Source organism: Zootoca vivipara, chromosome 14 (genome assembly GCF_963506605.1).
Source record: "Zootoca vivipara chromosome 14, rZooViv1.1, whole genome shotgun sequence".
Classification (NCBI taxonomy): domain Eukaryota; kingdom Metazoa; phylum Chordata; class Lepidosauria; order Squamata; family Lacertidae; genus Zootoca; species Zootoca vivipara.
The window spans coordinates 50,891,868-50,919,564 of record NC_083289.1 but is presented as its reverse complement, the minus strand read 5'-3'; the positions used below and the strand labels follow the sequence as shown (position 1 = coordinate 50,919,564).

Here is a 27,697-nt window from a genome sequence, read left to right as displayed (position 1 = left end):
GGCTGCAATTAGTCCTGGGCTGAGGTGCTAAAGAAAGCTTGATCATGCATAATGAGATAAGAATCCGATGTCTCTATTCATCCCAGGTGCTTCCATGGTTTTAAGCTTGGTAATGATTTCCAATTCAGCAACTTCTCTTTCCAGTCTGTACCTGAAATTTCTCTGTAATAAAACAGCTGCTTTGAGATCTTGTATAGAATGTCCTGGGAGATTGAAGTGTTCTCCTACTGGTTTTTCAGTCTTATGGTTCCTGATGTCAGATTTATGTCCATTTATCCTTTGGTGTAGGGTTTGGCCTGTTTGTCCAATATAGAGAGCTGAAGGGCACCGTTGGCAAATGCTATAAACTTAGTTGGTCTTTAAGGTGCTACTGAAGGATTTTTTTTATTTTGCTTCGACTCAGACCAACACGGCTACCTACCTGTAACTTTTATTTCTAAATAGTTGTGTTTTTTATCAGTTCTCCTATGCTATCTTCCCAACATGTTCTGTGGTTCTCCCCCCCCCCCATTTTTTATTTTTATTTTGACAAAGTAATAGTAATGATAAATAAATAAGAACAAAAATTTTCACCCCACTGAGATCATTCCATTGTAACTATCCAACCTCCCAAAATTCCAACACCTCTTCTGATGGTTTGATCCCTTTCCTTTTTAACAGTACAAATTATAAAAACACCTTCTATATCTCCTCAAAATCATTCTCCTGCGTATTCCCCATCTTACCTTAATGGCACATGTTAATTTATCATTAATAGCTATATCCCACACCTCTTTATATCACTGTTATGTGGATTTGAGCTGTATAGAAAGCACCCTCTTTTATAGGGTGACCTGACTTTTCTCTCTGCGATGTAGGATCTTTGCGAGAGGCACGAGAAGGGAGTTCTGCACAAGCACCAGAGAGCCTTGCATAAATATAGCGCGATGAAGAGGCAGATGATGAGTGCCACAGTGCAGAACAAAGAGCCAGAGTCGGTGGAGCAGCTGGAATCCCGAATAGTGGAGGTACGGTACAATCTCCTGCTTCTTCTCCCATTGTATGTACTTTCTAAGCATTCAGGGCTTTGTGCATTCTATCCAAACCAAGGAACATGCCGGATTGGTGTCGGTGGACATATGCTGTATTCTGAGAATCTTGATGCGACGAACCCCCTCGCCAACATTGCCGATAGATTATGAGACGAAAGGGTACAGGGGTAAAGCAATCCCCGCTCAATTCCTTACGCCTTAAAATAAAACCCTCAATTCTGGGCCTCTCAGTAAAGAGAGTCTAATTCCAGCTTTCATGGCCTGATCTCACAAACACTCAGGGCTATTTGAATGAACAACCTCTTGCCTACAGAACAGGGACCCCCTCAACTCAGATCCCCACTGTATCAGTCTGCCATATCACCCTGGCAAACTTGTGGCACTCTAGGTTTTCACCATACTGCCCTTCCTGTGTGACTCTAGGACACAAACTATCCCCTTTTCCTTAGGGATGTTTTGCCCTTTTCTGAGTCTCCACCTCTGTGAGTTTTAATACGCTGCTGGAATAACCAAGACGATATTCTTTGGCACAAAAAGAAGATGAATTTTATTTTATTGAGAACATAGGTTTTTCTTTTCTTAACGATGCATAAGTTTACAAGCTTAGTTACAGTTATACATTAACTCTGTCCGACTTTAACTTCAAGTTATCCTAATCCTAACCTAAACCACCACTCTCCTGGCCCCAACACCCTTCTTTTTCCCTCTTCGTCACCACACTCCCTCTCTTCCAACTGCCAAAGGTTCTTCCCTCCTTTTAAAACCGGGCACCTTCCTGCCTCCTAAAGATGCGCTGCCAGTTAAGTTGGAGGTGGATTAACTCTTTCTAATCCAGGGTGTAATAAATATTCCATCCTGAGGCTAATCCGTTACACTTGAGCTTTCATTTTATTAGAAAAACAACAAACACATCCCACGACAGACAAGTGTCTAGCCCACCTGGCTGTGGGGAGTGCCTTGTGAAACTCCTACTAGTCAAGATTTCCAATGGTTCAGAGTGGTTTTGGGGTTTAGTCACCTTCAGTGTCTCTGGAAAATAGGGAAATACTGCTGGGCTGGGTGAAAACAAAGACACACTCTGAGAGTTACCTCTTTGATTTAGTTGTGGATCATGTGTTCTGACCCTAACGATACCTAGAGTGGTATACATGCGACACGTTAAAAAAGGAAAATGGTAAAACCATCTAAAACTCCTGCTAACATTTCCAGGTTAACAAAAACCAAACAGGTAAAACCAAAAAGTAAACTGGATCTGACATTCGGCAGCATGCAGCTGCTCACAAGGCCAGGTTGTAGCTTGGTGGAAAGCCAGGAAAGATGGGACTAAGCAGGCTCCTGTTGGCAGAGAAAGAGAAAGCACTTTGTAAAAGATGAGACGTGGAGCTTTGTCCCTAAAAGCCATCGAGAGTCTCATAGGGGATTAGGCGCTCCTACCGTCCAGATCTGGGGAGCCAGGGAAGTACAGGAAGCTGCTTCAGCGGAGCAAGGAAATAGATAATAGGCTTTGTATGGCCTGACCTGGTCAAGAAAAAAAGCCATCTGCTTTTTCCTTGCTGCCCCCTGCACTCAGTTTCTGTATCCTGCTGTATATGTGAGTATATGTGACAGGTTGGGTAAACCCCATGGTTGTTTACAGCCTCCCCTTGTCGATAATGACTTGCTGCCTCAAATTCGTGGTTACTTACAAACCTCTGGGGCTCTTGCTGTTGTGGGTGCTCAAGCTCCAGAAACAGGGGAGCTTAAATCACCCCATTCTAGCATGAGAGACAACTGTTGGGTTACGTCTATTGCATCCTGCCCTCTGTCTGCTTTCAGTAGCATCTCACTGATCTCTCCTCTTCCTTTTACAGCAAGAGAACACTATTCTGACTATGGAACTGCGGAATTACTTCTCTCTGTACTGTCTGCACCAAGAGACCCAACTGATCCACATTTACCTTCCTCTAACATCTCACATCTTGGGGGCTTTTGTCAATTCACAGATCCAGGGTCACAAGGAGGTGAGCGCCTTTTAAAATAATTGCTGTTACAATCGTACCTTGGATCCTGAACGCCTTCGTACTTGGACGTTTTGGCTCCCGAACGCCGCAAACCCGGAAGTGAGTGTTCCGGTTTGCGAATGTTCTTTGGAACCCAGGGCCGGTGCTAGGCTTTTTTTCGCCCTAGGTGAGATCACCTTCTGGCGTCCCCCCATACAAAAATAAAAAATAGAAATAGAAAAAAGTAGAAAAAAATAAAAAGTAGAAAAAATACAAATAAAACAGCTGAGAGGTGGTCCCAGGCTCCCGCGCACCTCCGGAGCTTCGCACAAGAGCGTGGGGCTGGGGCCACCTCGCTGCGCCTGTTAGCTGTAGCCTGTAGAGCGGCTTCAGGCCGCTCTCCGGAGGCACCCGCGCTTCGGGATAGCGGCCTGAAGCCGCTCTACAGCTGACAGGCGCAGCGAGGTGGCCCCAGGCTCGCCGCCTCCGAAGCTTCGCGCGGGGAGCGTGAGCCTGGGGCCGCCTCCACTGCGGCTGTCAGCTGTAGAGCGGCTTCAGGCCACTCTCTGGAGGCATGTGCGTGCCTCTGGAGAGCGGCCTGAAGCCGCTCAGCACTGGGGGGTGGCGGGCGGGCAGGCTGGCCAGCGCCCCCTCCATTCTGGCGCCCTAGGCAGCTGTCTAGGTCGCCTGAATGGATGCACCGGCCCTGTTGGAACCCCAACATCCAATGTGGCTGGTGCAGCTTCCGATTGGCTGCAGGAGCTTTCTGCAGCCAATCAGAAGCCGCACTTTGGTTTCTAAATGTTTTGGAAGTCGAACGGACTTCCGGAACAGATTCCATTTCACTTCCAAGATACGATTGTATTACTTATTCAGTTGTTTCTCACAGGAGCCCAGAGTGGAAAACAACAAACAGCACAGATTTTTAAAAATATTTGCAGCCTGTCTGTATATCTGTCTGTATCTATATAAATAGATACTTGATGGGTGATCGTTCCTTTCAGCTTCTGCCAGTTTGGTTTTGTTTAAGTGCCCCCCCCAAATGAGAATTCCCAGTTCTTTTTGGGCTTGGTGAAGGCAGAATCCCCTCTAAGCCAGTGTGTATTTATTAATGAATAAATGGACCTGCAACCCAATGTTGCAGAGTGGAGAGTTCCTTGTTCTGGGTTTGTGCCAGTCAGCCAGATACTCCACTCCCATCCCCTCCACAACATTTTCCATATCGCTGTTTCCAAAAGAGCAATTTACCAATGGCAACAAGTGGGCTGCTTTGAAGCAGTACAAGGCTTGAAAAAGTCAGGGGTTCAGTCTTCTGTGTAATGCTTCTGTAAAAGTTTGGCTTACTCTTGAGGCTTGCTTCCCCCACCCCACAACGCTGCCTTGGGTGCAGCTCCTCAAGGACCTCGCTGACTTGCCTGAATGTCAAATTGTGCCCTTCTCTCCTCCCTTTAGATGAGCAAAGTCTGGAATGAACTGAAGCCAAAGCTGAGCTGCCTTTTCTCCGGATCAAGGAACATGTCAGCTCTACCCTTGTCCTCCCAGGAAGTCAACTTCTTTCCTAGTTAATGCTTTTGGACTGTGGAAGGTGACAGGGAGCGAAAGGGAGGAGCTCATTCTCCTGCGCATACGAATGTCAAGAAGTCTCCTCCCATTGGCTATATTAGTCCATGTTGTTTCCTTTTGCTGCTTTGAGCTGCTCCATGATATGTGGGCTGCTAGGAAATGTGCCAGTGCGTAGAGCGAGAATGAGCAAGTTCAAACGGTTGTTATCTCTGCTTAACCAGTTTTGGTTGTGCGCACAGCCCCTTTGTGCGACTGATCAAACACAGCAGTGAATCTTTCACTCACTTGTTTCCCATTCATCCAAACCAGGAAGTTGTGGTTAGCAGCTTTGGAATAAGCCACAATAGTAAACCATGGTGTGCTGTTGGCTTAATGTACTGGCCTGCTCTGAAGCTGTTGACCAGATACTTCTTCAGACGTATCTGAAGAAGTGTGCATGCACATGAAAGCTCATACCAATAACAAACTTAGTTGGTCTCTAAGGCATAGCTGCCAAGTCTCCCGTATTCCCCGGGAAACCCCCGTTTTTCCAGCTGTTCCGCGGCGGCCATTTTGGAACTGGGCGGAGCATGCTCAGAAGCAACTTTTGATGCTGCTCTGCCCAGTTCCAAAATGGCTGCAGTGCGACTTCCGGTCTGCTACTTCCGGTCCGATCCCTTATTTCTCAAACAGGAACTTGGCAGGTATGCTCTAAGGTGCTACTGGAAGGATATTTTTTTTTAAAAAAATGGTTTTGACTACGGCAGACCAACATAGCTACCTACCTATATCTAGACCATACCGTAGTTTGCCAATTTGGGTGAAATGGGAAAATCATATTAATGGAAGACTTCCTGACTTGCTCAAGTGGAACAACGAGGCTGTTTGTTCAGCCAAAAGGCTTATTCAGATCTTGGTATTTAGCAGAGTTGAGAATCAGTCTCTCACCTTTTATATTGTTTTTGAAGGACTCTGGGGTGACGATGAATTTCTTTGCTCCAAAAGCTTTGGTTTTATTCTCTGCTAGGACCCTTCTGTTGCTGATATACTCTTCAATTTGATTATTTTTGGACTTTATTGATTGGCTCTAGGGAAGCAACTCTTTTGCAAAGTAACTATCCTCAAAGGATTCTCGTGAATTTTATTTCATTATTAAGGGAGGGATCAGCACTCAGTGGTCACAGCTCCCAGATTCAATGCTTGCCATCTCCCATTAGAAGGCTCATGCAGCAGGTGAAGGTTGGCGAGGGTCCTTCTCTGCCTGAGGCTCTAGAGGGCCACTGTCTGCCAGACAAGACGGGACTGGGCTAGATGGGCAATAGTCTTCCTATGTGCCTTACTTTATATGTTCCTGAGAATGCAGGCGGCAAAGGTGAGGGTGAGCAGTGTCATGGGCCAAATCTGTCCCCAAGTGGGTTGCTACCCAATCACCTGCCCAAAGACACAAAGGCTGTGTACACACTCCCATTAACTCTGCATCAAGTGTGCTCCTACAGCATTTGGGAAGTAGTGAGCATGTGATGGCCAGATCTATGGCCATCTGCCATGGATGCTTTGGTTGAGATTCCTGCATTGCAGGGGGTTGGACTAGAGGACCCTTGGGGTTCCCTTCCAACTCTACAATTCTATGATCCATTCATTCCTTATAGAGTACTGCAGTTTGATGCATTTCCCTCCAAACCGGCTTCAATTTGAATTGAGAAAAGGACAATCGAGTTGCATTTTCAGCCGGTATCCTATACACAGTCACAATGTGCAGAAAGAGAGCTGTGCCTGTGGCATTAGGGCAGGCATCCCCAAACTTCGGCCCTCCAGATGTTTTGGACTACAATTCCAATCATCCCTGACCACTGGTCCTGTTAGCTAGGGATCATGGGAGTTGTAGGCCAAAACATCTGGAGGGCCGCAGTTTGGGGATGCCTGCATTAGGGCACACCAGCAGTTCACGTTGCTTGTGGCAGTTGATACCTTTGCCACCTTCCACTTCTTAAAAGTGGTTCTCCAGCAAAACCAACTGCTGGCCAGGGACCAAAGGGACAGTTGAAATTACACATTTTCTATCAGAAAACTTCTTTTACATACGCTTCTGTTTCAGCGTGGTGTGTTTTCAGTGATGTACACATGCAAGGAAGCTGTATCCTTTTCTGGGTATACATCCTCTCCAAAATATATCAAACACAAAGGGTGAAAACCATGACAGGAAGATGTAATGTGGAATATCTACATTAAAGGCCGTCTTTAGAAAGCCATGCAGAATATCAGAATAATTTGTATATCAAATACACACTTATTTCCAAATGGGGCTAATGAAGTCAAAAAAGAATTTAGCATTCCACAAAGGAATGAAGCACAGATTTCAAAGTTGTTAAACTGAGATAGTATCAAATACTACTCAACCAAGTATAATGCCTTAAGGATGAATTAAAGAGAAAATAAACAATTGAATTGAGCAAGCAAATATATTAACTTCACACACTTTAGTGTTTGCTATTTTACTGTCTGGGAGATTTTTAGAGATATCATAGATAAATACATTTTAATATATTCTGAACTGCTTTCTGATATGGTCTATTAATTCAGATATCTTGCGGTTTATATTTTTTGCTGGTATGCATTTCATATATTTTATCTGTTTGGTTGTGTTTTGTCTTCCACATTTTTGGTGCTTAAAAAAAAATCTCTACATATGCACACTGCAGTATGGAAGTATGCAGCCATCAGCCGTTTTTCAGAAGCATGACATGGGGATCACACTGGAAGCAGCCACATTATTTCCAGCTTCAAAAGGCGTGTGAAGCGTTTGCCTTCACTCTTACCTTTAGAATCGCAAGATATGTGTGTGTTGAGGAGGAGAATGTAATGGTTGTCCCTTGCTGTCAAATACATTGGCAGGAGGCTGTATCCTTATCAATAGAACCCAGTACAGAATGCAATGAAAGCCCCTCTATTCGAATTTCTGACCCAGCTCTCCTTCCACTTGATGTAATGGCGTCTAGTTTCAATTACTGGGAAAGATGGATCTTAACTTTGACATTGAAAGGGACCTCCTCCTCTCCAGGGTCAGGCTCTGGAAAAACAACGCCCCGCCCCCCCAAATTTGCAGCAGGAATGGTGTCTATGATGTCACCAGGATAACTTCCCCTTAACTTCCCACAGTGCTTAGCAGGTGAGGGAAGGCAAAGGATAAACATGTAGCCAGGTTAATGGTATTGTGCTGTGGTTTTTTTTTTTAAATTACGAGACTAAAAAGCAGGCTGCCCCACTGTAGCATTTGGGAGGAGGGGGAGGGATTGAACTAGTGGGTGAAACATGGTTGGATTGGCTGGTCTGTAATCTTGCAAATTGTAGAACCAGATTCATACTGCGGGTGGACATTCTGTTGTGACTTTTTGTGATAGATCTGCCTTCGTTGAGGGATGTGTGTGTTTGAGAGATAAAATATATAAAAGGAGGGAGGTCCTGGCTCCCTCTCCACAGGCTTCTTTGCGTTCTTGGGACCATATTTTAAAACAAATCTACATGTGCCTTAACAGTACACCTGCCTCAATGTAAATATAGGTCTGTTAGTTTTTGAAGCACGTTTTGCCTTTTGTGGCTGGAGGGATTAGGAGCCTTTTCTCCAGACTTCCCTCCTTTCCTTGCCCCCCCCCAGGGGAAACCTCCTAGTTTCTCCTCTTTTAAATAGCTATCAGAAGCTGCAGGCCCCTCCCCGATTCAGGGAATAGCTCTGACCAGCACAAGGACCTCATCAGTGCCCAACTCTGGTGTCGGGATATTTCACCTGCTTAGGACCAAACCGATGGCTCAGGTAGGCCTTGGGGCTTCCCCCTTGCCGATTAGTTAAGGGCTACTTGTGCTGGCTGGGGCTGGCAGGAGCTGTTCTCCAAAACATCCAAAGGGCACAAGGTTGGTCATGCCTGGTTTAAGCACGCTGCCTAGGGGGACTCGGGCTGCAAACCAGCCTGGAGGCCTGCGAAGTGCACATTTCTACCTTTTTTTTGCAGAAAAACTGATCTGCCTTTTCTTTTATATGTTAAAATAGTATATTTTTGAAAGAGTTTATAATGCAAATTAAAAGTATTAATCTTATTTCTTCAAGTTTGAGCAGCCAGCAAGGTTTTGTTTTGTTTGTTGATAACAAAAGAGGGCAGGCATAAGCTGGCAATGGTGCCTTCCACTAGGGGGCTTTGCCTTCTTCAGGAGGACCAAACTGGCTTAATTGTGCATGCGCCACATGAAATGGATTTTTTTGCAGCATCCGCAAAGCCAGCTTCTTCTTGTATTCCATTTTATACAAAAGTCGCTTTTGGACTTCGTGGGACTTGCTTCCCAGTGAGCACAGGAGTGCATGGCTCTGAACGTACATGTTTACTCTGACGTAAACCCCACCCAAATCAGTGTGGTTTACTCATTCATGTGCACATAACTTTATGGCATTAATGGGTGACTGAGACAAACACCTTTAATGTGGTTTTAGTTTTCCTCCAGCTTTGCCTAGTCAAAGGACAGCTGCATAAAACTGATAGTCCAAGAGGTTGCTCTTGTTGGACAAAAAATCTAGTCTCTACTTGGGACCCAAGTGGCGCTGTGGGTTAAACCACTGAGCCTAGGGCTTGCTGATCAGAAGGTCGGCGGTTCGAATCCCTGTGACGGGGTGAGCTCCTGTTGCTTGGTCCCAGCTCCTGCCAACCTACCGTAGCAGTTCGAAAGCACGTCAAAATGCAAGTAGATAAATAGGAATCGCTACAGCGGGAAGGTAAACGGCGTTTCCATGTGCTATTCTGGTTTGCCAGAAGCGGCTTTGTCATGCTGCCCACATGACCTGGAAGCTATACGCCGGCTCCCTCGGCCAATAATGCAAGATGAGCGCGCAACCCCAGAGTCGGTCACGACTGGACCTAATGGTCAGGGGTCCCTTTACCTTTACCTTTTTACTTGGAGAGCAGTTTTTTATATGTTCACTCTTTTGAGGAAGCCACATCCATGTAAGAAATGAGAATAGCTCTGCAGTGTGTAAATGTCTTAAGCCTTAAAGGGAAGTTATATTTCAACGGCAAAACTCTGAATGCCAGGTGGAACAACTGGCAAACTCTCAACTCTTTAACCTCTCCCCTTCCCTTTAGAAACCACCAGTTGATAAGGGGTGCTTTTCTTCCCAGTATTTTTGAAATTTGCAAACTTCATGTCTCCTTCTCACTTTGCATAGTGTTTTTTGTTTTGTTTTTTAAAAATAAAGCACTTTATCAAACTGCAGGAATTGGAGAACGTCTTACTACAGCTGATAAACTAAAAGAAATGTTTACAGATTTTATGACTATCCAAAAAATAAATAATCTATCAAATGTTACGAAAATGTGTGTTTGTGAATGATGTATGAGACTTGTATATAAAAAAAATAAAGTTTATTTCAGTTGCCAATTTATTATTCGTCTTTGAGATGGTGTCAGAGTGCTTGGTTACTCAAGCCTCTTGATGTGTGACAGGTTATTTCTTGGCTGTGTGTGGAGCAATGAACACTCAGAACTGAGGAAATTAAATGACAGACATTTAAAACAGAAGAAATAAAAGGGCACTTTAAGACTGAAGTATTCTCACTGGCTTTTAGTTATGATAAGAGGGATCTGCCTTGGGCTGTTTGCCCTCTTAGATTTTCTTTCCTAAAGCCTGCTCTTCTACAAATGCTGGGAGACGCCCCCCCCCCCAAGCCTGCAAATACCGGTAGATTCCTCTTTGCATGTGGATGGCACCATTTTGGTTCTATGCAGATTACCATATAAAACTGGGATTGCTATTAGAATATATACATCCCTGCATGTTGAGAGGCAAGATGCTGGTGAATACTAGACGCTAAGAGTGGGAGAAGGCTGGGTGTCTTTTATGCACTGCTAGTAAGTGTTTTGGAATCCTCCAGTTGACCACATTGAGAAAAACAGTATGTTTGGACTTTTATTTTTAACACAAACTACACCTGGAAACGATGTCTCATGCCCTGAAGCGACTCACTAGTCTCTCTCCTGCTTGCCATTCCTGTCAACAAAACTTCTCCATAGAAGTGGTCGCCTTTGGGATGTGCAGCTTCTGTCCATAACCACCACCAGGAAGGAGAAAAAAGCTAAGCCTCTAATGTGTAACCAGTTTAACATCTACTCAAGAATGGAGGAGCTGGATCCTAAACATAACACAGAAAGACAACACTATTTAAAGAAAGCACTAACCCGGCTTTTGCTGCAAAGTGAAATTGTTGGCCTATGTGTTGAAATAGGGACAGTTGGCAGTTATGGATGCCTAAGAAGTGTTGCCCTTTGTCTCCTGCAAGAGAGCAGCTGCCCTGCTTTGTTGCTAGCCTCACACTTGCGGGAGAGAGTTGTTTCCTTCGCCATGGAGCTGATGGAAAGGGTCATTCGTGTCAAGTTCTTAACTGCTTGGTTCTCAGTCAATATGGCCAATGGTTCACATCTCAGCCATGAAGTGTTTAACATCCTTGGATTGCTGTTATATCTTCTCCACTTCTTTCAGGGTGTATTCTAAGATAGTGTCCTGCCCCTGGAACTTAAAGTAGCCAAGGAACTTCTTCTTCTGGAGCAGAAGAGGAAACCAGTAGATATCATCTGGCCACATGTTCTTGAAAGGCACCTGGTCCAGGTCAAACCATTGTGGACGCATTTCTGAAGGGAAGCAGGAACATGCACACAAGGGGAAAATGATTAAGGACCAAAACAGATCATCTTCTTTAAATTATTTTTGGTTTCTGCATTCACCCCATGTCTGCCAAGTTTGTGGATTGATTAAAAAAAACTGTTTCACCAGAAACAAAAGACAAAACAAAGGGAAATTGTATGCACATACCAGGGGACATGCTATATCTCTCTCAAACCACTTTCTACAAGATAGCGGATCCTGGTGTTCAAGTTGGTTGGCCTCTAGAAAGCCCCCCCTCCCTCCTGTGGTTTCCACCAACTGGAATTCAGAAGCATTTACTGCCTCTGACAGCGGAGACAGAACAAAGTTATGATGGTTTGTAGCCACTCCTCCCACACTACACAGTCTGCAACAAAAGGTGTGCTCATGTAATGCACGATGCAGCCTTACTCCTCACAAGTTCTAGCCCAAATAATTACGTGAGCTGTTTGGGTGATGGAAAGATGAAACCATCCTGTGTCCCCAGTAACCCTAGCGGTGGGTGGGTGGAATTCTTTATCTGAAGGTTCCAGCACTTCATGCTTGTAAGATTGGGGAACGGTAGAAAGGAATTAAAAGGGCAAGTATTCCTATGACTCTTCCACTCCCAACCACATTCCTACCATCGCTTTCCGTGGGGTCTCCTTGAAAACTGTCAGTGCGGAAAATATGGACTTCCATCAGCTCAGTGTTGCCCACAAACTCAAAAGTTATCTGTCCCATCTTCTGCAAGGTGTCCACCATCAGTCCACACTCTTCCTGTAGCTCCCTGAATATAATGAGCAAGGTTAATTTTGCAGTAAGAGTGCATGAGCTAATTGATGCTTCTGTTTTCCAGAAAAAAAGAGACTTCCCCAACAATAATGACACAGATCTCATTGCAAAACAGTGGGGCATTTGGCCTGGATTACCTGATTATACCACCTCCAATATACTGTATGGGCCCGAATATAAGCTGCACCCGCAAATAAGCCGCACCTTGAATTTTAAAGGCTTATTTGCGGTTGCGGGCCGCCTCCTGGGACTACCGCCCTGAATGGGGTAGAAGAGGGTGCCCAGTTCTGAGTGCGCTGTGCGCCCGCCTGCAGGCACTACTGCCTCCTGGCACTCCAGGCACTAGCTCCCCAAGCCAGCGCCGACTGCCCCCCCCCCCATCCAGGTGCTCGGTGCCCTGCTCTCCAAGCTGGTGCTGGCGCTCGGTTTCAAGTGTGCTGTGCGCCTGCCTCCCGCCACTACCGCCCTGAACGGTAGGCGCAGGCTTGGGGAGGTAATGCCAGGAGGCGGTAGTGCTGGGAGCCAGCCGTGCAGCTTTGCCGGCAGCCTCCCCGCACTCCCAGGCTGCTTCCTGGGGGAGCCACACTGCTTTGGCGGTGTAAAGTCGTGAATTTAAGCCGTACTTTTAACTTTTCCCTGTTGGAATTTGGGGGGGGGGGAAGTGTGGCTTATATTCAGGCTAATACGGTACAACAAAGCCAGCTACTGTAAGCATACTTAAGAGTTGCTTCAGATGCCATTTGGCATTATATGGGAAAGCCTGGTGTGAGCTTTAGATTCATGTGCTCTTGCCTTCTGCCCATGCCAGTGGGTCTCTATCACTCTGTTGCCCATACTTTGGAAGCAGGCATTAATTGCAGCTTAAACTCTTCACTTTGTACCTGATGCTGGCAGATGGCTGTTTCTCAGCTCCCCTATTATTCTTCCAACTGAGAGAGAATTGCTAATACTCTGAAAGCCTGTGGATGTTTAGCTGATGCTGTTAATTAGACCTGTCTTTAGCTATGAGTAATGTGTGCTGTTGGATATTTCTGGCCGTCACTCCCCATCAAGGATAATGAGAACCCTGAGTAGGGTTTTCAGCCTCACTCTGGCACCTCACCAATAGCTTCCATTTTTCAGAATTACCCCTTTGATTTAATGTTTTCGCTGGTTTTAGAAAACCTTCCTGGAACATGTGGTGGCAGCCTCTAAAAGAAGGCATTTTCCCCACAATGGAGCGAAAGCTTTGCCATGTACACTGCGGCAATTAGGCAGAAGAAGAAGAAGAAGAGGAATTTGGACTTGATATCCCGCCTTTCACTCCCCTTAAGGAGTCTCAAAGCGGCTAACTATCTCCTTTCCCTTCCTCCCCCACAACAAACACTCTGTGAGGTGAGTGAGGCTGAGAGACTTCAGAGAAGTGTGACTAGCCCAAGGTCACCCAGCAGCTGCATGTGGAGGAGCAGGGAAGCGAACCCGGTTCACCAGATTACAAGTCCACCGCTCTTAACCACTACACCAAGCTTCCTCAACCTCAGCCCGCCAGATGTTTTGAGAATACAATTCCCATCATCCCTGACCATTGGTCCTGCTAGCTAGGGATCATGGGAGTTGTAGGCCAAAAACATCTGGGGGGGCCAAGGTTAAGGAAGCCTGCACTACACCACTGTGGCTGAGTTTGCTGCCACAACGGTGTCAGTAGAGCACACTTTGAACTGTATGTGGCCTGCACAACGAAGAAAAGGAGCCCTACATTAAAACGGGAACCGATGAAAGATTTAAAAAACCGATGCAAGATTAAAGAAAGAAAGAAAGAAAGAAAGAAAGAAAGAAAGAAAAGTTTACCAAGCACAGCACATGAGTGCAGGGGAACATGGAGCTATTATCTCCAGTAGATGAGCAGCAGTAAATTGTGTTGAGGCAGGGAATTTCCCCCTTTCCTAAATGCAACATACAGTCATTTAGTCCAAGTTAGGCAAGTGCTATAGGTTTCCTGGGAAGGTGGGTACCGGTAGTGGATCTGACATGATATACAGTGGCATTGTTTGCACTTCAGACAAGTGCAGTTGATTTCCTGGGAAGGCGACATGATACACAATTCCATCATAGCGGCCGTCTTCACATGAAGCCCTAAACCATGGGTTTCCTGTGAACAGCTGGCGCATGTTGTTGAATTGGTCCCACAGCTCCTCTTTCTTTTGTCAAGCTGGGAGCAGCAAACAGGAGCCTTGAATAAGTATGATGTGCAAACCAGCTCTTATGGTTGGTTTCTGTTTAAGCAAGTTTGGTTTTTGACTTATCAATCATGGTTTGCGCAGGAGAAACAAACCATGGCTGCCAGTTTGTACTGGTAAACGTGCCAATGTTACATATTGAATTATGTAAAAACAGTATATATAGTTATATATAATTGTAGCAGCAAGTGTTTTACATGAAAAGGTAGGAAAGTGCTCAACAACCTAGCAGGATAAACATAATTAAAAATATGAGACCTGTTGGAGATTCTCAGGAGTCTTTGGTAAGATACCTTGTTGAAGTTTTTTTTGGAAATCCAAGGACAGTCGTATCTTGGTTTTCGAACAGCTTAGTTCTCAGATGTTTTGGCTCCAAAACGCTGCAAACCTGGGAGTGTTCTGGTTTGTGAACTATTTTTGGAAGCTGAACGTCTGACGGGGCTTCCGATTGGCTGCAGGAGCTTCTAGAGACTGATCTACTCACATTATAAAAATACTGGCTGTGATCTACCCATTGCTATTGACAGGCAAAGTTGTTGAGCTTTTTTTTGGGGGGGGCAAATCTTTTTCTGGGGGGCAGAGAGATCTACCACAATCTAGCACAAATGTCCAGTGATCTACTGGTAGATCACGATCTACGTTGGATATGCTTGCTCTATATGCTTGGTTATTTTATCCTTAACAATCCTTATCACTATTTTCCCAGGACAGATGTTAAACTAGCCTGTAACTTCCAGGATCCACCCAGATCCCCTTTTGAAAATTGCTGTTACACTGGCTGCTTCCCTGTCTCCAGGTATGGAGGCTGATCTTATTGACAAGTAGCATATTTTTGTTTGAAGCTCAGCAATTCCACATTTGAATTATTTGACAATTCTTGGATTGATGCCAGCTGGACCCAGCAATTTGTCAGTTTTTATTTTGTCTATAAGGCCTAGAAATTCATCTCTCATCATCACCATTATCTTCCTCATTTCCTCAGGGTATCCCTGAAGGAAGGAATTTTAATACATAAGGGTATAAATGTTTGTTTTATACATTTAAATGTATATTTTTAAATGTTATTGTTTATATGACTGAATGTCTGCATTTTCTGTAAATACGGTCATATTTAAAATATGCCTATAATGAATAAACAATCTAATACAGGCACTAGGAAGACCTGTGTTGGCCTGGTGTCATTTCAATCTTACCTTTTTGCTGCCTGCTCAACTGTCTCGCCAGGCTGCAACTTCCCTCCAAATCCGTTCCAGAGCCCAGCCCCAAATCCACGTTTTTTCATGCCCAGCAAGACTCGCTGTGGTTGCACCACCAGGACCAGAGTGAATAATTTTGTTGTCAGCATGCTTTAAGCTCTACAAAGGCAAGGAGTCCAGTATCAGATAATGTGTGCTCAGAATCAATGAAGCTTATTACAACAGCTACCGTGGCAGATTTAACAACACGTGTGGAAGGTGCAGTGGGACTTAAGCCACCGCTCTTCAGAAGCCCACTTAAAGCCAATGTGGTATGCTTGTCAAAGTGCTGGACTGGGTGATTAGGGTTCAAATCCCCACCCAGCTCTGATTTTTGGTCAGTTTCTCAGCCTAACCTACCCCACAGGGTGGTTGTGGAAAATTATGTGGGGGTGGGGCTTACCTCCCCCCAATATTTTATTCAAGTTGGCACACCTGATGCCATGCAACATATTGGAGAAACAAGCCCCCCCCATCAGTAATAAAAAACATTAGCGGTGCACAAACAATAAGCCAAACAATAAGCAAAACAATGCTCCCCCCCCAACTACCAAATAATATGAAGCTACTTCGAGGACGTATTGGTTGCCCTAAAGAAGCTGTTGCCCTAAGAGGGGATTGTGGAACATCGCAGCCTTTAAAACAAAACCTTTCCTACCAGGCCAAAGACCCCTGTGGCAGCTTCTCCAGCAAGGCGGGAAAATGCAACCCAGCGAATAGGCGAGGACCTTCTCGAGGCGGTGCTTGCTAAGGAGGAAGAGCAAGAGCCTGCTCAGGAGAAGAAAAAGGAAGGATAGGTACGGTATGTTTCTCTCTCACACACTTTTTTTCAGCCCAGGTGCCAATGTGCGGTGGAACCCAGCGCATGAGGCGCCGTTCCCCGGAGGGACGCTTGAAGGAGCGTCCCAGATTGGTGCAACCCCCAAATGCGTCCCCCTCTCTAAGAAGCGGCCCTCGTGGAGGGAGAAGTCATGAGCCGGTGAGCAGCGGGAAGCGGGGCCGGACTGCCGAGAGCAGCGAGCGGTTCTCTTCCAGTACGGGACCGGGGAGCGGCATCCTGAGAACCGGCTCAGGGCGGCCGGCCGGGCGAAGGGTTGCCAGGCGGCGACCCGCCTCCCCTTGACGCCTCCGGGAGGGCAGCCTCAGCGCCCGCTTCCTCCGGAGCTTCACGCGGCTAAAGAAGCCTTAGTCGGCCGCTTGTGTGGGAAGTTGTTGCTTGGGTTTGCACATGGTGGAGTGAAAAACATTCGCCCTGTGAATCGTAGGATCATAGGATTGTGGGAGTTAGAAGGGACCCCCCCAGGGTCATCTAGCACAACCCCCTGCGATGCAGGAATCTTTTGTTCGAACCCACGACCCCGAGATTAGGAGTCTCATGCTCTAGCGACTGAGCTTTGCTTTTTGGGATAGCGCTTGTTTGTGTTGCAGAAGGGACCGTTTTGGGGAAAGGCATCAAATCAGCTCTCTCCGCCCTCTCCCCTTTAAGGTGCTGTCTGCAGTCTCCATAAATATTTAAACCAAACTTCGCCAGCCTGGTGCCCTCCAAACGTTCTGAACTACAACTCCCCAAAACCGCAGCGATCCACCTTTAGTAGGTGGCTCCTGGAAGACTGAGGGAATGTGGCCCTTCAGACTGGTGGTGTTAAAAGGAATCATGTGAGTTAAAAGGTGGGGATTCTACCCCCCCACCTGAAATTATAGCTGCCTTATTATCAAATTGACAAGCTTCTGCACCTTTAAGACCAGTTTAACTTCCAGAAAGGCAACAACCAAAGCTTTCTCCATCCCTGGGAGTAGCTTCAGCTGCTGCTTGTGTAGGATTGGGACTGCAGTATTCCAGCTATGTCTGAGAAATTCTGGACGTATGGCAGCCCTATTGTTGTGCAGCTTCTAAATTTACGGGACCTCCTGTGCATACAGGATTACACACTCCGTCTCGCCACACTATCAGAATGTTGACCTGAAAAAGTTAGCTTGATATAACAGTAGTAATGAGGAAGTTTATACACAGGGGGTGTTGGGACTCCACATAAAATAGTGATAATGCTACCAGTGTGAGGCTGATCAGAAAGAGCCAGACTTTAATCTAGGAAGCCTGGCTTTGGTCTTTCCTCTGCTATGGGTTCATTGTGTTACCAGAATGTTGAGCAGACTTGGACAAGTCTTTGTCAGTTGCACTTCTCTTCTGTAAATTGGGAAGAAATAGTGGCATGTTTCTCTCTGTATGTGTGGGTGGGGGAAAATTGCAATCTTGCATCCTGATCATATGCAGAGTTAGGAGGCAATCTAGTCACCCTGGTCGACTGTGGGGTGGCATAGCCATTGTCACATCCATAGTCCTTCTACTTGCACCAGCCAGGGTAGAAGGGTGATAAGAAGTAGATTAAAATTCAGTGGGTCCTGTGCCAGCCCAGCTCCACTCCCTCCCTCCCACCAAAGCTTTTCATTTTCTAGTCTTTCTCTAGTAGCTTCTGCCACCTTTTTGGATGGACTCACTGGCAGGCGCACTGCCTTCCCCCCCTGCGTCACTCAACGCATGTCACAGGGGAATACTGACGTGTTGTGCAGATTCTCCATGGCATGTGCATGCCACCATGTCAAAGGGGGGGGGAGAGACCCCTTTATTGAAAAATGGGGGAGTCCTGGGCCCTGCCAGCCCTGCATAGATGGCACCTATGCCACTAAGATGCTCCTTACTGGCAGAGGCCAGTGGATCCAGCTAGGGATGAGCATAAGGACACCTCGTCCTCATGAAAACCCTTTCCAGCATGGCGGATTGGGGGTTTGGATTACAGAAGTGCATTTATTTTGGAAACAGAAATTTAATCCAGACAATCAGATGCCAAATTCTAGATTAGGGTCCATAGTCATCAGATGGGGTGTGCCCATTGAGCAGTAGAATAATTTGCCTTTCTCTCCCCGATAGATACTGGAAATTGTCAAATCTTTTGCTTCAGCACCAGAGGATCCACACTGCTGTACAATTACTGAAAAGCAAAACGGGAGCAGAGCATCGTTGGCTGGAGCGGCATTTCAGTGACCCTTATGTGAAGAAGGCCAAGAAGGAGCACTATCGTTGCCGGAGTGTCTACAAACTGCTTGAAGTAGATGACAAATACCGCATCCTTTGCCCTGGGCTGCGTGTGATAGACTGTGGCACGGCCCCTGGGGCTTGGGCTCAGGTTGCAGTCCAGAGAGTCAATGCGACGGGTTCTGGTGAGTGCATTTCAAACAGGAGCAGAACACATGTGGCTCTACAGAGGTTGCTGAACTTCAATGCCCATGGCTTCTGATCATTGTGATGCTGTCTGGGGTTGATGGGTATTGGAGTCGAGCAGCACCTGAAAGACTGGAGGTTTCCCATTCCTGAATTAAAATTACAGGTGGTCAGAGCCACTGCTGACCTGCCTTGTAATCTGTGACTCATTTTCACGTTTAGTTATAATTGCTGTGGGGAAGATGCGTCACAACAGTGTGGACACCTGGCTTTATGACTTTCATTTTCAAATAAAGCCACAAGTATTTAACCCTCATAGTTTTGCGATTTTATGTCCAAGCAGTGTCTTTTGAATCCTTGGAGACTGGAAAATATTTCCCCAATAAATGAGGTTGTAGGACTTATTTTGTCTACTTCAGGACCTGTGGCCCTCCTTATGTTGCTGATCTGGTCAATGCATGGATATCCCCTAAAGTCCCATGTTGGAAGAGAGGCAGGCTATAAATGAAATGAATATATATTCATTACTTGTTTCCTCCACCACCCTTGTTTCTAGTTGTCCTTTCCCATAGTTTGTTTTAGCCTGTAAGCTCTGGAGGAGTAGGGACCTGTCTTTCTGTTTGTCTGGTTTTGTGCTTGTGAAAGCTCCCATAAGATGCCATGATGGCCCTACAACTGCTTGTCTATTTATAGCCACCTATCTTTAGCTAAATAAACAATGCAACACACGATACTTGGCCGGGAATGCTCCCCCTTCTCCCCCTTGTCTTTTATAAATGCTGTTTCCATCCTTGCCAGAGAATTCATTTACTATCCTACGTTCTCCCTCTGGAAAACGAAGGCGAGGGTTGTCTCGGAGGAACTTGGTTTAATTCATTAATGTCAGTAAAAGTGCTCTGATAGCGGAAAATGTTGTTGCTGGCTGACTCTTGAGTGGCTTGACGACAATTCGAGACAGTGATAGATGAGGATGATTTCTGAAATATTGATCTTTACAGAAAGGGTTGCTTCTCAAATAGCTTGCTAAAAATAATGTTTATGGGCTGGAATAGCTTCTTGTGCTGGGCGTGGGTGAGTCTGACAGTACTTAGTCAGCATCTGTGTAGGAAGGTTGTGGATAGTGAATGCGATGAAACTTCCTAAGGCAAGTTGAGAAGGAGGTATTTGATCCCTAGTCTCTCCCAAGTCCTAGTCTGACGCTTCAACCATTACACTTCACTGGATAGATTACACATTTAAAGACTGCCTTCTTAGTTTGACACTTCTGTTTTCCAGATCCAGATGCCCCAATCGGCTTTGTTCTTGGAGTTGACCTCCTTCATGTTCTTCCTCTAGAAGGAGCAGTCCTCTTACCTCACGCTGACATCACAGATCCAATGACCCAAAAGAAAATCCAGGAAGTGCTCCCTAAAGGGATGGCAGATGTTATCCTGAGTGACATGGCACCCAATGCTACTGGTATCCGGCAACTAGATCATCATAAGTTGATCCATCTCTGCTTGTCTCTTTTGGATCTGGCTCAGCACATTTTGAAACCTGGAGGAACCATGCTCTGTAAGTACTGGGATGGAGGGGAGAGCCATCTCCTGCAAAAGAGACTGATGCAAGACTTCCAGGAGGTGAAGCCCTTAAAACTCCAAGCCAGTAGGAAGGAATCTGCCGAGAGATATTATCTGGCGAAATCATACAAACAAGCAGCCCGCACGGCATCAGAAACATGAGACACTGTGTGCGTGCTTTGTGTGGTACATTTGATGAAAGCTGCAGAGTTGGTTTTAGTTGGCAGAGGGCTGTAAGTCCAGAGTTTTTGTGAAACAATGAGTATCTTTGGAAGGATGTGGACCTCATTTGCCAGCTATTGCAACAGATCTTCTTCCCTTTGAAGTAACCAGGAAATATGATTGAAGGGTGGTATAAAAATGTTTATAATAACTAAATAAAATCTAGAGGTCATTAAGAGCCCAGTTCAGCTTTAACAACACACAAAACAGTACAAGGTGTTGGATAGATATTAGCCAGCTGGGAACCCCAGGGTTTCAGGCAAGAGTGCTTTCCAGACCTACCTGAAGACACCTGAGACCTTATGCATTCAAAGCAACTGTTCTGCCCCTGGACTGTGCCCCTTCCCCGCTTACTCATTTAAAACTAGAACATGGAGAGATATCAGTTGACAGATGTTTCCTCTGAAATAACTTTTTTTCTTAAGTGCCATTTGTACAAAGTGTAATGCTTATCGATGCAAAGATGCTGCACTGTACAGTTATGCAACTTTTAACAATACATTTTTTTGAAAAACACCCATGCCGAGATAGAACTTGTGTCATGTCCAGCTCATCAGCTGCTTGTTCTCATCCTGCTTCCCTTTCCTTCAGATGGGGATGTTCAGAGGACACACTGAGGGACTTATTTGGGGAAGAGCACTAGAGGTTTAGCAAACCCATATTGAAATGTGGTGATTCACAGATGTTTTAAGAGGAAAAGGAATTGTAATCCTGCCTCTCAACAAGCCTGACTGGGAGGCTGCCCTGCAAACAGGCTGGGGTAGAGAGGGCCCTAATTTGTAGCCTCTACCCCAGGGGTCAGCAGCCTTTTCTAGCCGTGGGCCGGTCCACCGTCCCTCAGACCATGTGGTGGGCCGGACTATTTTTTTTTTTGGGGGGGGGAAATGAACGAATTCCTATGTCCCACAAATAACCCAGAGATGCATTTTAAATAATAAGCACACATTCTACTCATGTAAAAACACTAGGCAGGCCATACAAATAATCCAGAGATGCATTTTAAAGAAAAGGACACATTCTACTCATGTAAAAACACACTGATCAACGGACCGTCTGTGGGCCGGATTGAAAAGGCGATTGGACTGCATCTGGCCCACAGGCCTGAGGTTGCCTACCCCAAGAGTGGCTATGCGGGTGGTACTGTGGTCTAAACCACAGAGCCTAGGGCTTGCAGATCAGAAGGTCGGCGGTTCGAATCCCTGCGACGGGGTGAGCTCCCATTGCTCAGTCCCTGCTCCTGCCAACCTAGCAGTTTGAAAGCATGTCAAAGTGCAAATAGTTACATAGGTACCGCTCCGGCGGGAGGGTAAACGGCGTTTCCGTGTGCTGCCCTGGTTCACCAGAAGCGGCTTAGTCATGCTGGCCACATGACCCGGAAGCTGTACACCAGCTCCCTCGGCCAGTAAAGCGAGATGAGCACCGCAATCCCAGAGTCGTTCACGACTGGACCTAATGGTCAGGGGCCCTTTATCTTTACCTTTACCCCAAGAGTGGGGAACTTTTCAGGCCTGTGACCAATGCTCCCTCTTTCCACACAATTGTCTTTCATCTTCTGGTTTGGAGAGAGGGGAGAAGGCCGGTCATCAAGGTTGGAGTGGGCCCAATGGTTCCTAGTTGCTACAGATGACGGGAAAGCAGCAATACTCTACTGGCATTGCATGGGGTTACCACTAATCAATTTTGGTGGCTTGGATATGGGGAGTGAGAAGAAAGTGATCTGCCAAAACGCCGTGTGTTCCTGTCCTGACATGAGCGCAGGAAAACAACAATTTTGCTTCTCTGGTACTAAGTCATGGAGGGACTTCTTCCTGTCATGAAGCTCCAGTTAAAAGGACCAGGTAGAAGGTGAGAGGATACAGCAGCAACATCTCTCTCTCTGTTGAATGTTCAGAATGTCTTGCCTGTGATAACCTTTATTAAAAATTATGGATTTCTTCAGTGTGCAGAGTTCTCTGTATTTCTCTATGGCCTCCAAAGCCATCTTACAGTACTTAATGCCCCTCTACCCACCCATCTCACTTCCTTGCTTCTTACCATTCCTTCTGTTTTCAATTAATTTAATTTAATTAATAACAGAAGAAGAGCCTGCTGGATCAGGCCAGTGGCCCATTTAGTCTGGCATCCTGTTCTCACAGTGGCCAACTAGATGCCCCATTGGGAAGCCTGTAAGCAGGACCCGAGTTCAAGAGCTCTCTCCCCTCCTGTGATTTCCAGCAACTGGTATCTGGCAGCATTTACAGCTTCTGGCAGTGGAGGCAGAGCATAGCCATCCTGGCTTGTAGCCATTGACAGCCTTCTCCATGAATCTGTCTAATCCTCTTAAAGCCATCCAAGTTGGTAGGCATTGCTTGCTCACTGTGGGAGCGAGTTCCATAGTTTATTCTTTTGGCAGTGTGAATAAGTCCTTTTATTTGCTCTGATTCTTCCAGCATTCGGCTTCATTGAATATCTGCAAATTCTAGTGTTACAAGAGAGGGAGAGAACCTTTTCCTCTGTCCACTTTCTACATGCCACACATAATTTTAAAAAGAAAGCCTTTCCTAACGCAGCTCATAATCTATGAACCTTGTTCCCACAGGAAGCAGTGATTGTCACCAACTTGGACACTTTTAAGACTAGTGGACAAATACACGAAGAAAGTTGATAATCATAATAATTTATTGAAATTATATACCACCCTTCATTCGAAAATCACAGGGCATTTCACAACACAAAAATACAGGATGAGAACACAAGATACATAATAAGAGCAAGAACAAAAGCAAACCAAAAGCTCCCCTTCCACAGGCACATTTAAAAGGCCATAGAATGTTTAATCAGCTCAAGGCCTGGTTGAAGAGGAACATTTTTGCCTGGTGCATAAATATATGTAATGAAGGTGCCAGATAAACCTCCCTGGGAAGAGCATTCCACAAACGGGCAGCAACCACAGAAATGGCCTGTTCTTGTGTTCCTCCCCTCTGGACCTCTGATAAGCCATTAGTTGCCATGGTGGCTGTGTTCAAAAGCTGTGTTATGTGTCTGCAGATACAGTCATACCTCTAGTTACGTATGCTTCAGGTTGCATACAACACGGGATATGTACGCGCCGAACCTGGAAGTAATGGAACGGGTTACTTCTGGGTTTGGCGATTTGCACATACGCAGACGTGTCTAATTGCGCGGGGAGCATGCGCAGATTCGGCGCTTCAGGGTAAGTACTGCTCTGGATGCGTACGGGTCTCCGAAACAGATCCCGTTCGTATCTAGAGGTACCACTGTAGCTCAGTTGGTAGAGCATGAGACTCTTCATCTCAGGGGATGTGGGGCAAAAAGGTCCCTGCATTGCCAGGGGGGTTGGACTAGATGACCCTCGGGGTCCCTTCCAACTCTACAATTCTAGGATTCCACCTCCATAGTTGGGAGGCAGTAAATGCTTCTGGGTACCAGTTGCTGGAGACCCCCGAGGGGAACGGTGCTCTGGTCCTGCTCCCTAGAAGAGACATCTGGTTGGCCACCATGAAGAAAGGATGCTGAACCAGAGGAGCCCTCTTCATGGGCCTGATCCAGCAGAACGCACTATAGTGTATTATTCTCACATTTTCATCACAGCTTGACAGTGTTTACTCAAGGGGAGGCAAAGCACCTCAGGGCTGCGGCCAGGGTCGGATTTAGGTTTGATGAGGCCCTAAGCTACTGAAGGTAATGGGGCCCTTTATATGTCCAGCTGTCCTTCGTCAACAACAAATTGTCGCTGTTTTTTGTGTTGGATATATGCTATATGGTAATTTATGGACCTAATAGGTATCTAAAGCCATTTGCACATAACAAAAATGTATTTTATCAAAGTAATTGTGGAATTGAAATACAATTAAGAAGAAGTACAGTGGTACCTCGGGTTTCAAACCCTACAGGTTACAATACAAACGCTTCAGGTTACAGACTCAGCTAACCCAGAAATAGTACGTACCTCGGGTTAAGAACTTTTCTTCAGGATGAGAACAGAAATCGTGCTCCAGCAGAGCAGCGGCAGCAGGAGCCCCCATTAGCTAAAGTGGTGCTTCAGGTTAAGAACAGTTTCAGGTTAAGAACGGACCTCCGGAACAAATTAAGTTCTTAACCAGAGGTACCACTAATATATTAATAGTGAAATGCAATTAAGAAGAAGTATATTTTTTGGGGGGGGCAAGAGAGTGGGGCCCTAAGCTATAACTTGTTTAGCTTATACGTAAATCCGCCACTGGGCCTGCGGCCGCTGCGCACTTGCATCAAATCAGGCGGGCGAGCGGACAGCGGGGATGCGCGTACAATCCCGACACGACGGCGGAAAAAGAAGCGTGCGGGTTAACACTCGCTGCATTACGGTAGGAGGCGGGGCAAAAGCGAAGGACCGGAGGGGAGAGAGAGAGTGTGAGGGAGCGCTGGGCACGCGCGCGCGCCATAATCTCGCGGGAGCTTCGCGGGGAACTCTCGGAATATCTCGGCGCCTGGGCTGAGGAGGGAGATCCAAGCGGGGAAGAGAGTCGAGAGCGGGCGGTTGGCGTCGGCGAGCGCGCGGGGGACATGGCCGGCTGGGGAGAAGAAGGGTGAGTAGGCGAGGCCGGGAGCCGAGGGCCCCGGGCCCGGTCAGCTGGCCCCGGAGCGCCTCTCTGGCCGCGGGCGCGCAGGGTCCTCCTGAGGTAAAACTCGCCGCTGGCGACGGAGCGCTGCCGGTTCCCTCTCCGGCCGCCCTTGTGTGAGGGAAGAGACGCGCCTTCTTCCTACGAGGCGAGGTTCATCGGTGCGGGGGGGGGGGGTCGTGCCTGTCTGTAACTCGCACGACGCTTCCGAGGGCAACCTGGAATTAGAGAGAGAGAGAGCTCCTGGGCATGTTCAGAGTGCGCTTCTCCTCATCGAGAGCGGGAGTTTTCCCCAGCCTCACCCTCGACTTATCACGGAAATGAGGTGCTGTCCAGAAATTTCAGCGCCCCCCGACTTGGTTTCTGAGGTAAAATTGAGAGTGCTTCTGGGCATGTTCAGAGTGCGCTTCGCCTCATCGAAGGTGCTCGGGAGGTGGACGCCCCCCGCCTCTCCGCTTTCCCACCCGCTCCCTGAGGGAGAACTTTCCGTCTCGAAAGTTGTCATATTTCAGGTCAAATGTTTATAAATGTAGCGTTTCAGAGCCCGTGTTGCCGTAGTGGTTGGAGGGCTGGAATAGGACCTGGGAGAGGCCTGGGTTCGGATCCTCCCCCACTCAGCCTTGAAGCTCACTTGGTGTGACCTTGGAAGGCCAGTCGCTGCCTCTCAGCCTGTTGTGGGAATTAAATGATGAGGGTGGGGGTAGCCATGTACACCAGTTTGAGCTCCTTGGAGAAAAAGGTGGCATATGAATGCAAGTAATATATCATAAATAAATGCTTGCGGTGTACAGTATTGGGACAAAAATCAACATATGCTTTAAAAGTTCACTAAATACAAATAAAATAAGCAATGTTGAATTAGGTATAACATCAGGCCATGTGCCACTTTCCAGAAAATTTCCAAGATCATGGCTCATGAGCATGTCTAGAGTGCTGCTTCCTTCCATCCTCAGCTGTTGAAAGCACCTCTTTTGTCCTCATGCAATCCAGTAGGCTGATAAGGAGCAACTACTCTTGGGTGCTTGCAGCAGAGTTTATTTTTACAGATAATCTTTATTATTTACAAAAATAAAACAACTTAATTCCTTCTCTATCCATCAGGCTCTGAGACTCAATTGCTGACTCATTTACAACTTTGTTCATTTACATACTGTCTGACCTTTATTGACCTTTAATGGCACCTGTTGCTGGGGAGATTTTTCCTCTCAGAGTGAGGGTGGGGTGTAGGACTCCCCCCACCACAATCCTTAGCATAATCTTTGGGGATTTGGTTACAGGATGGAAACAAAGATAAGACAGGGATAAAGCACATTGGAAACAGATGTGTATGGCATGTGTGGTGTCCAGCTGTAACAAATAATAAAAAATATAGGAAGGTGCTTTATACCAGGCCAGGGATAAATTGTCATTTTTGAATGGCATGGCTCCCTGGTACTGATGCTTCTTTCTCATCAACCCGTTGCCTGAGCTGTGGGCTGTTTAACACATTAAAAATTAATATATACTTATTTTTATTTGTATGCCGCTTTGCAATATACACACACCCAGATCATGTTTAAAAACAGTTTATGACAAAGAAGGCAGGAATACAACCCAAATCAACTATGAAAAAAATAATTTCATAAGAACATACAGAAACAACATTTCAGTTCTGTAGATATAACAAGATTACATTAACAACAATGGAAAATTTACTGACAGAAGAGCTTGACAGTTTCACCTTGGTCCTGGAAACCTCCCTTCCCATGATTTTGCACACAGTCGCTCTCCTGCAACAGATACTTATGGTTGCCCTCCTGCACACATTCCAACTTGTCAATATCCTACAGTACTCCAGATGTGGTCTGACAAAGGCAGAATAGAGTGGTACTATGATCTGGACACTATACTTCTGTTGATGCAGCCTAGAATAGCATTAGCTTTTTTTTTTTGCTGCTGCATCACACTATTGACTCATGTTAAGCTTGTGGCCTACTAAGACCCCTAAGATCCTTTTACATGTACGACTGGCAATCCAGGCCTAAGTGCAGAACCTTACATTTGTCCCTATTGAAATTCAATTTTTTAAAAAACTTTGGCTCAGTTCTCCAGTCTGTTTAGGTCATATTCAATCCTGATTCTGTTCTCTGTGGCAGTAGCTACCGCTCCCAGTTTGGTGTCTTCTGCAAAATTCAATTCCTTCATCCAAGTTGTTTACAAAGATGTTGAACAACAATGGGCACAGAACCCTGAGGCATCCCACTTACCACTTTTTTCCAGGATGATGAGAACCATTAGTGAGCACACTGGGTTTGGTCAGTCAACCAGCTGCAAACCCACTTAACAGTTTACCTTATCCAGCCTATATTTTATCAGCTTTTCCAGAAGAATATTATGGGGACTTTGTTAAAAGCCTTACTGAAATCTAGATACACTACATCCACAGCATTCATCTTATCCAGCAAGCTTGTAAGTCTATCAGTAAAGGAACTGAGATTTGTCTGGCATTACCTGTTTTTGAGAAACCCATGCTGGGTCTTAGTAAACACAACATACTTTTCTAACTGCTCACAGACTGACTTTTAAAATTATTGGTTCTAGGACCTTTCCTGATACTGATATCAAGCTGACTGGGTCTCCCTGCCCCCCTTTTGGAGGATCGGGACA

The 27,697-nt window shown here is 46.1% G+C and overlaps 4 protein-coding genes across 7 annotated transcripts in view; 3 read left to right on the top strand and 1 right to left on the bottom strand.

Moving 5' to 3' along the window:
* The window catches only part of SNX8 (sorting nexin 8), a 238,329-nt gene that overhangs the window by 31,394 nt on the left and 179,238 nt on the right, over window positions 1–27,697 (top strand). For 3 of the 4 annotated variants that reach the window (XM_060282516.1, XM_035130973.2, XM_035130972.2), the window contains 3 exons: window positions 858–1,007; window positions 2,882–3,031; window positions 4,463–8,302. In XM_060282516.1, the coding sequence (XP_060138499.1) occupies window positions 858–1,007; window positions 2,882–3,031; window positions 4,463–4,576 (414 nt within the window). In that variant the 3' untranslated portion in view covers window positions 4,577–8,302. Of the gene's footprint in view, window positions 1–857; window positions 1,008–2,881; window positions 3,032–4,462; window positions 8,303–27,697 lie in introns of those variants that run through there. The other variant, XR_009558534.1, reaches the window with a different exon arrangement.
* On the bottom strand, window positions 10,286–16,297 carry NUDT1 (nudix hydrolase 1). The gene is made up of 4 exons (XM_035130975.2): window positions 16,114–16,297; window positions 15,414–15,575; window positions 11,854–11,999; window positions 10,286–11,217 (listed from the first exon to the last, which is right to left on the bottom strand). The coding sequence occupies exons 2-4, from the start codon at window positions 15,563–15,565 to the stop codon at window positions 11,045–11,047; spliced, it is 471 nt and encodes a 156-aa protein (XP_034986866.1). The 5' UTR covers window positions 15,566–15,575; window positions 16,114–16,297; the 3' UTR covers window positions 10,286–11,044.
* On the top strand, window positions 16,367–23,275 carry MRM2 (mitochondrial rRNA methyltransferase 2). Its single transcript, XM_035130974.2, has 3 exons — window positions 16,367–16,434; window positions 18,382–18,671; window positions 19,948–23,275. Exons 1-3 carry the CDS (start codon window positions 16,427–16,429, stop codon window positions 20,391–20,393), a joined length of 744 nt encoding a protein of 247 aa, XP_034986865.2. The 5' UTR covers window positions 16,367–16,426; the 3' UTR covers window positions 20,394–23,275.
* The window catches only part of MAD1L1 (mitotic arrest deficient 1 like 1), a 492,750-nt gene continuing 489,950 nt past the window's right edge, over window positions 24,898–27,697 (top strand). Inside the window, exon 1 of the mRNA XM_035130662.2 lies at window positions 24,898–25,018. Coding sequence (XP_034986553.2) covers window positions 24,996–25,018 — 23 coding nt within the window. The 5' untranslated portion in view covers window positions 24,898–24,995. The remainder of the gene's footprint in view (window positions 25,019–27,697) is intronic.